This window comes from Papilio xuthus, unplaced genomic scaffold, assembly GCF_000836235.2.
Source record: "Papilio xuthus unplaced genomic scaffold, Pxut_1.1 DF827680.1, whole genome shotgun sequence".
In the NCBI taxonomy this organism is placed as follows: Eukaryota; Metazoa; Arthropoda; class Insecta; order Lepidoptera; family Papilionidae; genus Papilio; species Papilio xuthus.
The window spans coordinates 2,952,224-2,968,947 of NW_013530969.1; the positions used below are offsets into that span (position 1 = coordinate 2,952,224).

General features: G+C 33.6%; 1 protein-coding gene across 1 annotated transcript; it reads left to right on the plus strand.

Annotated features, from left to right (window-relative positions):
- Positions 1-1,651: 1,651 nt before the first annotated feature.
- SiaT (beta-galactoside-a-2,6-sialyltransferase) lies at positions 1,652-9,942 on the plus strand. The gene is made up of 5 exons (XM_013310975.1): positions 1,652-2,464; positions 7,823-7,920; positions 8,897-9,042; positions 9,132-9,262; positions 9,695-9,942. Exons 1-5 carry the CDS (start codon positions 1,702-1,704, stop codon positions 9,940-9,942), a joined length of 1,386 nt encoding a protein of 461 aa, XP_013166429.1. The 5' UTR covers positions 1,652-1,701.
- Positions 9,943-16,724: the final 6,782 nt, after the last annotated feature.

The following is a 16,724-nucleotide window of genomic DNA, read 5'->3' on the forward strand; positions in this document are numbered from 1 at the left end:
CGTTAGTCGAAGTATTTCTGTAGTTTGTAATGCATTCATATATAATATTTATTAAGTTCTTAAGATATATCAACTAGTCATTATAAATTAAGTTTAGTAGTAGAACTTTGACTGTTAGTTATAACCCATATCATAAACGAACCAAATACTGCTAAGTCCATTTTCTACCTTTTATACTGTTAATTATATAAGCACTAAGAAATTGTGGAAATAGCTAAAACAAGATAAGCAATTTGTTCAAATCTCTTACGCGAGACTCAAAATATAATTGTTTCCATATAAAAATTATATACAAGCGTAGTACATTTTTTTTGCGATTTAGTGCATGGATGGCTCTTTTAATGCCTCTTAATTATTGAAGGTTTGCTGTCAGATCAGCGAAACCATCCCTGTCCTGTGTCAAGTGAATAAATTGTTCAACACTGACAATTGTAGTCCATTCCCGGATGTTTCTTAACCATGACTTTCTTTTCTTTCCAATCTGACTTCAGTCTGCGATTTTGTACATCATTATTACTTGAAGAAACTCATATTTTTCGTGTCACAAGATATAGCGCAAATATACAAGTTATTTCTGATTGACGCCCTTCAGTAATTCGCGTTACCTGTACGAAGCGCTGGTATACGAGTATGGATTATTGTTATTAATAATTTTTATTTAAAAGAGATTCGAACATTTCTATTTACATAATATCACGGCAAATTAATAGAAACATCCTGTATACTTTCTTATTATAAAATAAAAAACGTAATATGTTAAATGTAATGCAATAAACTTTATTCTTAAATGTATAACTAAACTGTGTATTTAAATTGAGAATTTTTACAAATAATTATATTGTAAGGATAATATTAAATCAATTAATAATGGATCTCTAATCTCGTTTATTAAAATGTAACCAAATAATTAACCAATAATTTCTAGTATGGATGTAACAAGTAAAGGAAAGTATTAAACAATCGTCTTTTATTTAACACCCTATAGTTACCTTAAATACTTAAATACAATAGCATTTTTGTCTCACATAAATACGAGAGGGACGTAATTGACATGTGCGCAATTAATTCCTACTTTTTCTAGTTTTTAATGCTGTTATTTTCGATGAAAAACAAGAAGTGCGGTTGTCCTGGTATTGCTGATGTCCATGAGTGCCGATGAACACCTCTGTGTTCCCGCTGCTCGTTTGTCTCCTTCTCTTATATAAAAGTAAACATTCATGGGTGCAGGAATGTAAAAGAATTCTCCGTGACAATCGTAAGAAAAGATTCAGTTATTTTATTAAAAACTTACTGTGACTGATAAGAGAAACTGTTTTCATCTATAATTTTTAGTTTTATTTGTTTGGTTAAAATTAGTGACAGCAGAATTGCTAATAACTTTTAACATTTTATATATTAGTTGTTATTGTTGCGATATAATTATACAAATGGTATCTGAATGTATATGCCTAGTCGATATGCTTTTTTATGTAATCTATTCGCATGCGCAGTTACGTACCAAAGACGATCAGCTGATTTTACTCCACCCTCGATATAACGTAATGTTTATTTTACAAAAGGTTGTGAAATTCAATAATTTAAATAATAAAACGAAATTAAGTGTGTCCTGTAATGTAAATTGTTTATTCCTATGACGTATACATTATTTTTCATATAGTTAACTAATATAATTATTATAAAATATAGGTTAAATATAGAAACATGAAAGCTGCAGCAATGTCCGTGTGGGTTTTTATTAACCTATTATGTTTTGGTATGTGTGGTTATTTATATTTAATCTGGTCACAATATTGGATGAATATCGAAAGACAAAGACTGTTCAACAAAACACCAAGCAATCCGCAACGCTACAATGGTCAGGATTTAATGTACCAGCAAACATACTCTGAAAAACATAGCACAAACTCAATAACTTATTCTAGAGAAAATGATGACGGACATAAGAATAGAAGATCTATCGTGGCTATGAAGAATAATGCGAAATTGTATCAGGCTTCTGGTACGCAAGTTCGACCGTCTGCAAACGTTGTAGTGAAAAGTGGAAGTCCACGATTTCCGAATATACATAAACCTATCTTAGAGTTTGATAGCGAAAAATACGTTTGTGACGATTACTTGACGACTGAGTGCGAGACACGAACTGCTGAATTCAGAACTTTGTTATTAAAAGAGTTTCATAGGGTTTTAATGAGTGAAAGCAAAGTCTTCACATCAGGATTAAATTCTCAGAATCAGTACGATGTGCATTATGAAAGGGGGAGTTGGAAGGAACCAACAAAGAAGGATATACTATGCGCTTTAGCGGGTGTTTCTGTTAGAACTGTTACAGCAGAAGACGAGCCTTTCAAGAGACTTAATTATAATATACCCAAGGAGCCATTACAACAGCATCGGTCATTCAACACATGTGCTGTAGTGACTTCTGCAGGGTCATTATTGGGCTCGCACTTAGGCGATTTTATAGGTGAGCATTAGTCATTTTGTTTTGCTATGTTATTAGATTAGCTTAAAAATACATACATAATTTTTAACAGTATGTATGTCTTGTAATATTCTTGTAATTGCTTAACATTTGAAATCGCATAAGCATAGAACATCTGTGGCAAAGCTTTTGGAAAGATTTTTATTAGCCTATTCTTATAACGTAGGTAATATACAGGGCGTTGTGCATTTTGATAAAATGATGTTACATTAAACTGGTTATTCACGCCCGCGCATTTATGAATCACAATGGTACTATAGTAAGTGTACGTTTCTAGTTACGAGTTTATTTTTACAGTTACCGTCCCCAATGTGCTGTCAGTAACTAGCTTTACTAATTTTAACTCTTCTTATTTTGTCGCGGGTCAATGACCCAAAATGGGCGCATTTGCAACACGTGATAGTGCTCAAAGAGTCGGTTAACTGATCTAAATCCGAATTAGTGTGCATGTTTAATTACATGCTATCGCCCAAAAAAGAGAACTTATTTAACACGACTAATGTCCTACTTAGAAATACTTAGGAGTAAGATTCTTTGACATCTCTTTACGAATTGCAATAAATTATGTTGACAATTTAAATACCAGAAATAAAAAAATCAAACGAGGTCTGAAATGGGAATTACTGTTTCCCCTTTCACTCCTTATCTCTGTTAAGTCCCTTCATCTTTTCAAAAAATGACAATGTCAAAAAAGCAACCTGGGAATGTTAAATAACGTTCCACTAATATTCACAACTTGGAATTAAAAAAAAAATTAACTGACATTTATTATACGAAGGAGATTTTGTAAATCGCAAGTCGTATATCTCAGTCGAGGGAAGATGTAAAGTTTCCGCTTTCGTTCCATGCACAGAAATAGCACGGGAATATTCTTTGTAGATATGATAATAGGCTGATTGTTGTATTAAAGTTCGTAGTGGTGCGGGTGACAGGTGAGCGACCGTGTATTGTTGCAGCTATCTTCGCTGCGGATCTTTTTTCTTTGTAGACGCATTGTCATGCGTGCTAGCCCGCCTTCGGCGAACGTCCCAAATCATATGCGAATTACGTGAATTACTATTGTTCACGGGGCTTTACTGATTACTCACAGACACAAATCAAACGTGTAGACAACTAGGTACCTTTGCGAGGTGCCGACTATTTATTATCGACCGAAGGAAATATATGCAACGCGTTTTGCATCGTGAAAAGTAAAAAATATTCAATTCTATACTCCATACCAAAGGATTTACATTTAAAAATGTTCTAACAATTTTTAAAATATTTAGAAATGTTCATGCAAATAATGTTGCCGCTGCAGTAAGTTATATAAATACTGGTCTACTTAAACGGAAAACCAGGGTGTAAATGTAAAAAAATCGATTAATGGTAGGTTTAGTAAGCACAATTTTTTTTTAAAGTGGAGGGATCAAACGAGCAGCGGGAATATTTATTTTTAATGTATAATTAAAGCGCTCTGTGCATATTAGTACTACATCCTTTTTGTTTACTAATACCATGTTTTTGTTTATGTAACATGTTAATTCTCTTAATTAAATATTTGTTTATTTCACATAGCGTAGCAATGCTTAGACGATGCAGAATAACGAAGTGGTACGTGACAACATTGTTTTTAGAGATAATTCTAATAAGCTCATACAAATCGTGGTTTGGTGTTGATTTATTCATGATCGTAGAGAATCTAGCAGAAGATATGCATAGGCGACGTCTGGCCGAGCTCGAGCTATTGCTAGTTTCACACGAGGGCATAACAGTGAGTTAGAGCAATAGTCAGAGGAGTACTGCTACTGCATGATAAACAGTACTGCTATGTTTTGGTTCGTGGTGTGTTCAATCAATTGCCGTACTGAATTGTCTTCTGCTCTGTCTCACTACTGTCCACGTGTGAAACTAACATATCGAAGCAAGGGCTCGCTGGCGCCGCGGCAACGCATACCGCTCTATAAAACTAACGCGTTCGCATCGGAAAATCCAACTAGTACTTAGTAAAAACTCTTATCGACAACATTTGCATGCTCACAATATTCAAGATCGGAACAGATTACACTAGTACGAAATAAAAGCATCATGTCTCGAAGTATGCAGTACTAGCTATTGCCCGCGACTTCGCGGAATTTAAATAAAATATCTTAGTAAGCAGTAAGTAGCCTATGTGCTCCTTCAGACTATGGTCTACATGTATGCAAAATTTCGGCGAGATCCGTTGAGCCGTTCTTGACATACGTAGAAACGTATTAACTCTGTTTACATTTTACACGTCATAAAAAATATCTATCTATCTATAGTATGTATAAAAATCAATTGCTGTTCGTTAGTCTCGCTAAAACTCGAGAATGTATGAACGGATGTATCTTGGTCTTAAAATTTTCGTTGAGGTTTAGAGAAGGTTTAAAAGGTGTGAAAATTTGAATGATTGTCAGGACCTAATTTTGTCTTTTTTTTAATTCCTGGCGGACGGATCGCGGGCGACAGCTAGTTTTATTATGTAAAATTTTCTCAATCACTTTTGCATTATAAAGTTTATAAAAGCGAAGTTTTCTTTATTTTTATTAAACATACAACGATATAATTTCTTCTATGAGTAAATTCGAATGCGCATTCTACAAATCGGAAGTCAGACTTTGTTGTTCTGAGCTGTCATCGCGCAGTTGTGTAGCGTTACTTCCTTAGCAAATAAATTGCATCGCATGATTCATTTAACAAACCATATTATTATGAATTTTTATGTTAGTCATACAGTAACCGCAAACCATGTCTTTGTCCTTTTTCGAAAACTTTGATAAGTTTATAGCTCAGACGTGGGACAGACAATTGACGCGTTGTCACCTAAATGACTCGTCAAAACCAAGTCGAATGTATGGACCCTATTCAATATATTTTCTACTCCTGTGAGAAACAACGTTTTTAAGAAACATCGCTGTCGATGTTTCTTAAAAACGATTAAATGAAGAACAATGTAGACAATTCAAATTTATTGAAGTTTCTTTAAATGCTACGAAAATCAATCCAATTGTGATGATTTACAAAATGTATTTAGAAAATAAATAGTTGGTAGGGTAGCCACCCATTCTTCAATCGCTAAAAACATCGATTTTTGTAGCGATTTTTAGATAGCAGTGTCCTGCCTACATGCGTCCAGAACTGGTTTAAAATGATAAAAAAATAAACGTAGTACTTGTTGACAGAAAACAAAACAAACAAGATCGTTGTTGTTTCCATAAATATTGTGTTACGGATAATGTTTAGCGGTGTAATTAGCTTGTGGTGCTAATTGAACGTGAGATGAAGGGGGCATGAGGTTTGTAGCAAGGGTTGCGGGGTGCGGGGTCGTTCGCGTATTGTTTACATTGTAGAGGCGTCGCGCCGGCGCGCGGCTGAGCGGGGCCGTGTCATCAACCTGCACGTGCATAGGGCCTGCATAATTCATGCGCATGGACCATTGTGTTTGCGATCGCTGAACGGTCCTACAATTCTGCGCACAACTGCGCATTTTATCATAAATAATTTTAAATTAGTCTCAAACACGAAATTTGCTGCTTGTTTACTCTGAACACGTGTAATCGTTATGTAAAGAGGTTAGTATATTACGCACGAGTATTTACAACGCGTGGGTACATATAAAGTATGAACGTGTAAGCCTCAGATCGTAATTACACTTTAGTTATAATATTAACTTTTGTGTATAAAATAGTTAAGATAAAATCTTCATATAAATTTTACAAAAGATATATAAATATTGTGTTCATTATAGTTTTGTATTTTACAAGCAGATTATATAATTAACGATGTTGTTTAAATTTTTATTGTCTCTCAGAAAAGGCATAAAATATGTTTACCCTACCCTCCTTATCAAAATCTCACTCTCGCTTTTCCTGGTTGTAAATACAATGTGTTGGTATGTGTCATGTACATGAGAAATATAGACACCAAAGAAATGAGCGTGAATTATGACTTTTCCTATTAAATCTATAATTTTAGAGGTACTACACTTTTAAATTTTGTACTGTCTTGAATGAGAAGAGTTTTTAAATAGAGTATCCAATTCGAATTAATTATATATTTTATGAAATATCCTAAATTATTCTAGTGATTGGAAAAAACCTACTTTCTTCTTTGATGTATTGCGTGAGATGTCGCCAGTATAGAATTAAACTATGAATAATGATAAACGTAAATACTTTTAATTCACGTTATGTAAAATATATTGGGTATTTGAATTATTCCTTGAATGTAAATTTAATTGTATGAATAATTTAATCAAGGAAAATAGACGGGAAATTATAAAATTTAAGTTGATATTATACATGCCACGCGTAGATATATGGATGATATTATTATCATAGGTGATACACATATCAATTATTCAATTCTATTGTAGAATAACATAGAAACATTTGATCAAATTTAATTTTAAATTATTTAAATTTTACAAACTATTCCTATCTAGTAAATTCGCTTATTGTTTTTTAATTATTAGCATTGGAAAATGTCAATTGCGATATTTGCTAACCATACATAAGTTGCTACGTATTATTACGTTATAAATATATATCGACTATTTTAAAATCAAATACGTATTAAAATTAAACAATGTACTTAAGTACTTATTTCATTGGTATTGTAGATTTCTATTTTGCGGCCAAAATCCATTTAACTACCTAATTTCTTTTATTATTCTCACTGATGTATCATTTGCTTAAATGGAGCGTAAAATGTTTTGTCCGTTTTCAAGGCTTCGCACGTCTTATGACCGACAAAGGGTACATTTCAAATTGTCACTAAACATTTGATGAGGGTCTTTATAAATATGTAATTACATACGATGAGAATAAAGTAGTTACCACATTTTTGTTTGACTTCTGTTTATATAATTAATTTTGACAAATGATTTGGCAACGCATCTGCAGTTCCTACGGTATTGCGGTTGTCTATGGACGTCGATGATCACCACGATGTTCCTGTCGCTTGTTTTCCACTCCTCTTATAAAAATGATATGATCTACCAATATAATGAAGTAATAAAATTATAATTAAAGTAAAATTGCATTTTCTCTATCGGAACTAGTAATACCTACTCCCTGTGCAAATATGGCTTCCGGCACATGGCCAGGGTCGAGGCCCGCATGTAAAATCATATGCAAGTGACATCTGTATAGGAAAATATAATGACAGAAGATCCTGGTTTGAATCATACGCAGTTAGTTATGTAAAAATATATTTTTATAAGCTTTATATGTTTGTTAATAAATCAATTAACCATAGAGATAGCAGATTCATATAGTTCAAAGTAACAATATCTTTAGCAGTCATTTACAAAATATCTCTTTCCATTTTCCACAGATTCACATGATATGGTGCTAAGATTTAACAACGCCCCTACCGAAAACTACACCGGAGACGTCGGTTCAAAGACAACGTTCCGCGTCTTGAACTCTCAGGTATTTATAATAGAGATTTATTGAAAATGAGAGATTCTCTTCTTAATAATGTGACTATTCCCATTTTTAAGGAAATCAATCCAATCCAATTGTCTAACTGTGCTCCCATCTTATTGTAATAAGTGGATATTAGGATTGATTACATCACCACCGTGAGAGTGGATTGAGAAATCAATCTCACGTACATAATGTATGGCATAATTTGTTTACTTACGTGGTATTAATATTGATAGTTTGACAAATTTCGAGTTATAAGTACATGTATGATTAACAAATGCACTTGAATAAAATAAATTTTGGATATATAACCAGTGGATGTCTGAATTCAGGAGATTCGAATTTTACATTTCTTTAAAAATGTTGCACGAGTTTCTTTTGTTTTCTGCCTGGTCTTGTTTTACAAGTACAACAGTTAACACTGCTGCAAACTTTGCTTCTGTTGTACTAGCAGCAGATACTCGTAAATGTTAACTGAGAGCTTTTTTAACTAGAAAATTAAAATGATAATCCGTGTAATAATTTCACTGTTTATCAAATACTTTCGGTGGTCGGTTATACGTCATAAAATAAGGGTTTTCCATTTTACGTATTAATATTCGACGATTCCAGTGAAATTTTACGTATTACACATATTGAAAATAAATGTAATTTACAAATTACGTCAAGAGCATATTCTTCGCTAATGAATTTCCATTTTGGACCAAAGTATTTTTTTACTTTTACCTCGGTTTACCTTATTCGCTTTTCAGGCAGCCAACAGGCAACGTAATTGTATGGTATTGACGACTGATCGCATTCGATATATGCCTTATAGATTCCCCTACTAATATAAATGTACTGTAAACAGTACCTAATATAGTAATTTTAATTTCACTAATTACTTTTCGAAGAATTAAATGCAAAATTATTACTGAACTCAACATGCCATTCAAAATATTCATTACATACCAGGAAAAGTTTTTTTTTTAAATTCTAGGTCGTTACAAAGCCCGAATTTAAATTCTTAGAGGATACCTTATACAAAAACGTTTCAATAATAATATGGGACCCGGCAAACTATTCATCAACTTTGGACGAATGGTATCATCACTCCGACTTTCCTCTTTTTCCTGTTTACAAAAGGTACTTTCAGAAAATATTTGGTTTTACATTTTTGTTTTCTTTACCTCAATGTATGTACATGTTTACATAATAATGAATATTTTACGTAGATTACTTGAAATACGGCCAAAAGCTGACGTACATTTACTACATCCTAATGTGTTGTGGAGTTTATGGGCGGTGTTGCAGAACTCGTCATCTTATCGTCTCAGGAGGAACCCGCCATCTTCTGGTTTCATTGGTAAATTGAATATATTAAATATATTATTTTATATAATACTGGAAGCTTAATATTTCTACGACATATAGAAGTGGTATTACTTTTTAAAATACAAGCACTGTACCTACTTAATTTTATTAACGTTAGTGTTTACCCGAGACACCGTCAAAAACCCTTTTGGGAGATTAGCCTGAACAAACGCGGACGGAGAAACATATATTAAAAAATTGGTCTTTCTTTAATAATTTCACAAATACATGATGGAAAATGTAATTTCTCCTATTTTATTATAGTCAGTCAATTTTTGTACTATATAGATAACATACAATATTTAGTACCTATATTTTCGTATTATAGATTTAATATAAACAAGATATCATTACTGTATATAGCAACATGATATTTATTTGTAGTCTGAAATTCTCAATTCCGGTATGATTTGTGTGTATCCAGGTGTTTGGTTCGCGCTGCACCGGTGCGGTCGCGTACGCGTGTTCGAGTATGTACCATCGAGCAGAGCCACGCGCCGTTGCCATTACCACGCCCCCCGCGCAGACCCCGCCTGCACCCTTGGCGCCTGGCACCCGCTCGCACAGGAGAAGGCCCTCGCTGAAGCAATACGAGATAATTCCGATATCGATGTCTTTCAAAGAGGCTTCATAGATATCCCAGGAGTTAACACAATCAATTGCAATAATTAATTAGCTTATCGTTAATGCACAAGTCTTCCAAAGAGCTTTTCACTTATATTGATAGATTTTTATTAGTTAAAAAGGTCATGTTTTGCCTGATTATAATAAAAATGCGTGGCTTTATAATTTGTTGTAATAAGCTTGATATTTATAGTAATAAGATGTTGTCTTCCTGATTAGAATAGGTTAGTAAGCTAATTATGTATTTAAAATTTAATACGACTTGTAATAAATTTTTTGTGGCTTTTATTCGAGGCCTTTATTTATAGTGTGATGCGGTACAGTTTGTCCGTCGAACAGGAACGAATATTAGACTGTTTTTATGAGATTCATGTAAGGCCATGTCGGCCATGAGGCGCCCTTGTTGTAGTATCTCGTATTTTTAGCGATTTGCTATCACGCAGCGGGCATCGCTCGCCCGCTGAATACTGATGGGTGGGCGCGTTGTGGCTGGCGATTAGCGATTCCGAGCGAGCGCACGGAATTAGCGCGACATCCGAGAAGCTGCGCAGCGACTTCGTTACAGGCTCCCAGCGCCCTCCGCCGCACCGCTTCCTACTTCGCAGCACGATGTTAACTACTGCTCACATACTCTACTCGCCCTCGGCATTCATGAATTTAAATTGATTTTTCATAATAACCATCCATTCGTATTCCAAAAGCACGCGCACTGGTTGACAAGAAAAAATAATTTGACAGGATGCTCTTTAATTAAAAATGTAATGGATGCAATGGTATAATCCATTAACTGTCCTGGACAATGTATCTTGTTTTGCGTGCTAACGTCTCGTAGGGTCAACGGCACTGATGTATTTCGTAGAATAGGTCGGAATGCGGTTTCGCGACGTGATGAGTGTACGGAGCTGAACTGCACTAAGGCACTAGGTATTCCGCAAATATGTGAAGGTAATTCAGTCAGTGTACTAGGAAGCGCTGGAATAGTGCCTAGCCCATCCCTAGTCGTGGCACATTGCCAATCGTAATAGATAGCGCCTTAGAGTGATTATAAGTTATGGAATTTTTATATACGTCCATATAAGGCAATGCATGGAAGTTTGCATATTTATGCGTTGAGTATAAAAAATAGCATTATTAAGGGTTTGATGGTATTCTTGTTAGAATGACAGTTAAGTTGTGGTTGAATGACCTTCAATTAAGTATTTAATTTTACACATAAAGGCGGACGTGAATTACGGAAATGACGTTAATTACCTGTAATATTCTGCGTGTATCGCCATGGGCCGACACACCATTGGGAATTCAAGGTGCTCTGCGAACGCTGCGGTGTAATGTATGCAACGTGCTTGTATAGGAAGTGTTAAATTTAAAATATACTACATGTTTATTATAATATATTCTCAAAGATTTAAAAATATAGAGTTATTTTTGTCACTATGTCTATTTTTGTTGACTCGTAAATATTGCGAATGGGTATTTTTCACAGTTTTTACTTTAAATGGATAGTTTTTTTAATTTGAAAAGGGTCATTTGAATGTTGTCAAGGTTCACTGTTTTAAATAATCTGTAGGGACGAGGATAAGAATGTTGTCGACAAAATATTTGCAGGCGCCTCGCGTTTGTGCGTGTAATGATCGTCGACATATTGAAGATTTATTTTATTACTTACGATCGCCGTTGGTTTGCAGATTTTGGCAATGGAACTACATCGAATTAAGATGCATTCAAGAAAGACGAAAACAACATAAGGGATTTTAAAATTGTTGGGATAAAAAAATGGGAGTGGGTTGTTTTGGTGAAGATTAATTTTTCTCTCATAGTTACGATGTCCTTTAAAGCTGTGCTTAGATAATATTGTTTGTGATTAAGTTTAAGGAAAAAGATCAGTATGTAAGTTCTAAAATAAACATTTTAAATTTTAATCTTTTCAGTTGTTCTAATGGATTGAATTGGTTTTTGACTCAATTTTAAATTACAGACTACATACATATTTGATATCAAGTTTGTCAACATTTTTCGTTGTGATATGTTTAAGTTATTGAACGACCTTGTTTTAGAATGTATTGATAGTAAAACTTGTTCTGAGTGACGTCATTCTGCAATGCTTTTGGAATTTCCGAGTCGACTGATTAGATGCCTTTGATCGGTATTGACCTTAAACAACATCTAACAAATAGTTGTTATAACTATATTTGTGTATATTCTTTTTAATATTTTGTAAATTATTTCTTAAGAGAATAAAAGATGCGAAGAGTTTTTGCATGCGGACTAACGACTTTTGAAATTAATCGGTCGTTGTAAACCAAGCGATGTGCAGGGACTCAGTTGAATAGTATTATTGGGCCAAATTTATGGAATGTGAGTGAATTTAATATGTTACTTATATTTTTTAATCAGTAAATTACGTACTCAAAATCTTTCTTCTTCTTAATGCATATAAAATATATTTTTGTGATATCAAAAAAGATACAATTGCTGCACACATATTAATGGTTTTCAAAACTAATGCGCTGTAAAGAATACCACACAATTGTAGATTTTATTTAAAACGAATTGAATTTCGCATGCGGTCGCTAACGACTAAAGAAAACGCCCCTTAAGCAACCTTGGCTACGCATCAATATTTGCACAGAAACAAAAAGGGAAGTAAAAGGATGTACTAGAAGAAGATCAAAGTCATCTTATTATTTATGTTTATAAGAAAAAGTAATAACTAAAGCTTTAAATGTTACGTACTTTATCTAGTCAAGGAAATTTTTCCATATATTTTAAGATTTTTGTTCTTATGACGTCGCTGTTATTGTCGTCTTCAATAAACAACATCCCGACGTATGCGGTATTTATTTTATTTTGCTAAAGTAATTCAATCGGTACTTGATAGTTTGTCGAAATTCAGAGGTTTTATAATAAAGATCCAAATCGATATGTCTGACTTGTAAATAACGGTATTATGTTCTTCAAATGATGTGCTCGTACACATGTCAATGCATCGTATGAATCACATCGATTCACTACAGTTCTCAGTTCGATGGCTGGCTCATTATGTACACACACCGACTAACCTTGGACAGGATAATGATACGTACCTACAGGCACAAACAACGCGCTTTATATTTGTTATAAATCAAATTAAATAAAAACAGGATAATTCTCTAGTCATTAATTAGATTGACTTCGTATTTCCCTAAAAATATTATAGAAAAATCGTCCGATGTTAGGACAGTGATGTATGAAAATGTGCAATATATGCGCCCACCTTTTAAACTTTATGCTTTTATACCTAACTAGGTGTCCCCCGTGACAACATCCATCGGTTATTAAAAAAAACTTAGTAAGTGGCCTATGTTTTCTTCCACACTATGTTCTACATCTTTGCCAACTTACAGCGTAAGTCATGAAGCTGTTTTGGAGATACCATCTAACAATCATACGTCCTCCATCCAAACTTAGGTGTTATTTTGTTAATAGTCTCCAGAAATTTCATAATTGTTAAAATAATTACCGCTCGTTATACCTACTTATTTAAGCTACGTCTGAGACGACTTAATAAATATGGTGGTTAATTATTTTATTAAATAACAAACGTAAGCAGTTACGTCAATGAATGCGTCTTCTTACCATCTATTCGACGTTTTCCCTAATCTTGCGTACTTAAAAGATCGTCTTACATCGAACCGGTGGATTGTAATTGCAATAAAATCGATTCACAGTATTAGAGTTTATAAATCAAGATAATTATATAATAACTTAATGTATACATTGTTGAGGAAACTCTTAACAATTGTAATTTTGTCGTAAATGATTCAGTGCGTTACTCATAAAGCTTGAAGACAAAACTTTCCTAGTTCATTGACGTAGTTTACGGCATTGTTAGAACTGTATGTAGGGCGAAAGATGATTTGGCGGCTACTCGCCACTGGATACTGGCACACTTTAATTAATCTTGTTTCAGAGAATGCCTGTGTTAGCTTTGAACCCAAATTGTCCTAAATATTCTTTGTTGTGACTAATCATTGTGATTTAACAATAAAGTACATTTATATACATACTTTTCTGTGAGTTGTAATCACAATAATATTAATCACTTGCTTCCGCCCGCGATTTACTCTGCGTAGTATTAAAAAAGGGTAAAAAGTATCTCTCGTAATAACTCGAGACTATCTCTTTTGTATATCTGTGCAAAAATTCAATAAAATATATTGAACCGTTGCGAAGTAATCGAGTAAATATGTAAAGCAAAGGTATTTCCCACGAACCGTACATGTTTCTTAGATCATAGGTAGCCTAATTGTTCTTCCACATTGTGCTCTTAGTATATACTAAATTTAATCGAGATCCAAGGACCTATTCTGAAGATGTAGATACCTTCTAATAAACATACATCTATCCAACCATACGTCCAAAAATTAGCAGCATCTTAATACTGACCTTAGATATTACCCATATATCGATAAAATACAGTAGATTTAATTTTAAAAGGGACCGAAATGAGGTTTTTTATTCTGCACTAAAGAAGCCGCGAACTCTTTCGCGGGAACTTTCGTATTCAATTCGGGTCTGGGGACATGTGGTTAGAGTGAGTCAGGACACCGTCATCGCTTGCTCGAGGCAATCATAGCACCCACGCGAACTGATAACTATCACTTATGACTATCAAAGCTGGTAAAAACACACCTGATTTGAAATCTAACAAACGGAGAGTCACTAACATTGGAAATGTGTGTAAAAGAAATTGCCGTATTGAAAAACCAAGAAGAATTATACACCATTGTAGAAAATTATCACTTACATTTTATATAATATTTATTTTTTATGCACACGAGTAATCATACAAATTTAACCCACAGATCTTAATAATCAGGAGTTGGACCAACGTCTATAACAGTATGCCTAGAACAATGTGATTCATAACATTAATTTTTAAGTAGTACGGTACAACCTTTCTCGTGAGTCAAGGTTTAGGCGTTCAATCACAAATTGCTTTCAGTTTAATTGCTTTAATATTTAGTTTTATTGGGAGACGTAATCATTTTTAACATTTCAAATGTTTCTTCATAATCTTTATTGTTAAACCAACAATATATTGCTTTTCACAACTAATAAAACCCACATACATTTACATGGTACAATTATTAACCGCACCATAATAGTTCTAACATGCCATTATATAAAAACTAGCTATCGCCTTTAAAAAATAAAAACTTAAGAAGCCTACGTGTTCTTCTAGAATATGCTCTACATTTATGCCAAATTTCATCGAAATCCGTTTAGCCGTGTTGGAGATACCTTCAAACATGCATCTAAACTTTCGCATGTATAATATTAGTAAGATTAGTTATAAATCGTATAAATACAAGCTTAAGAAACCGATTCATCTAACGGGATTGATCGATAAGAAGAGTAAAATCACTTAAATGATCGATTAGGAATGATACAAGTTGTGCCAAATTTTGTTAACGGCGTTGAATGAGTCACTGCGGCATTGTATGTTGGCTTTATGTAATGGCACTGTTACAGAAACAGTTACAACTTTAAATCGTAATAAGCACGAGCCCCTTTGTTTCAGGCGCGCTGAAAACAAGCGATACACACCATTGTTAATAACGAGGTCGTATTATTGTTAATGATTTAAACTCGCGAAGAACGGTGCGCTTTGCTTTCTTAGACTTTTGTTGACCGAAATCTATGTGTTTATTTGTTACTTCATCTTCAAACTGTTACGGAACTGTATAGTTTTTGTTATTTAATATTATATTAAATTACGCTTAATTTTTTTTCAATGTATATTTTTTGAAGGTGACAAAGAGATGACATTTTTGATTTAATTTTAAATGTTATGATAGTTCAAGCGTTTTTACCAACAATATGTTTCCTTGGTTTAATATATTTACGATAGATATAAATATAATTACAGACATCTTTTAATTATAATAGTTTATAGCAATATAAGCTATCTTCGGCTACTAGGTCCGCGCGGAATGAAAAAAAAAATAGTGGCCTATGTGTTCTTTCAAACTATGTTCCACAACAATGCCAAATTTCAGCAAGATCCATACAAACGTTCTGTAACATTCGTACATCGGCACATCTAAATATTCGCATTTATAATATAAGTAAGATATGTACATGTTTACAAACACAGCTGCAACTTGTGTGAATACACAATGATACAGATGTGTTAACTATAACAAAAAATCTAGACCATATTTGTGTCATTGTTTACATATCTAATTGGTGTATAACTCGCGAATACTTTTCTATCAGAAACACAATTAGGAACCGCAATTAAAGACACGTGTTATTTAGCACGTGGTTTTATAAAACATTTATTATTGTTTACAAAATTATAAACATTATAGTAACTATATAAGTACAATGGAAAACGTTTGATTGATAGGAAATGTACACACGCAATCTTGTTACTTCTTTGAAAACAATTGTCTCCCCTTGACATTGCGCCGTGTCATCTTCCGCGATGTGTCAAACATGTACCATCAGTGTAAATCACCATGAATCCCAGCATAATTGATAATGACCACTCCGTTAGTCAGAACAATATGACTCATAGTCAAATTTAATCTTATAACGATATAAAATCTATAATTATTCTCTCTTTTATAATCTTATTGCTTACTTAATATTATAAATGCGAATGTTTGGATGGATGGATGTTTGATTAAAGGTATTTCGAGAACGGCTGTATAATTCTCGCTGAGATTTGGCAAGCATGTAGAACATAGTCTGTAAGAACACATGGGCTACTAATTAAGATTAATAATTCCGCGAGGGTTAGCAGGCGGCTAGTAATACATATTTCGATAAAATCAGAATTC

Bases quoted from the DNA above. Each gene is read 5' to 3' on its own strand.
- SiaT (XM_013310975.1), top strand. From the start codon at position 1,702: ATGAAAGCTGCAGCAATGTCCGTGTGGGTTTTTATTAACCTATTATGT. The intron at 9,043-9,131 runs GTACTTTCAGAA...TATTTTACGTAG, and splicing joins CTTTTTCCTGTTTACAAAAG to ATTACTTGAAATACGGCCAA. The intron at 9,263-9,694 runs GTAAATTGAATA...GTGTGTATCCAG, and splicing joins GCCATCTTCTGGTTTCATTG to GTGTTTGGTTCGCGCTGCAC.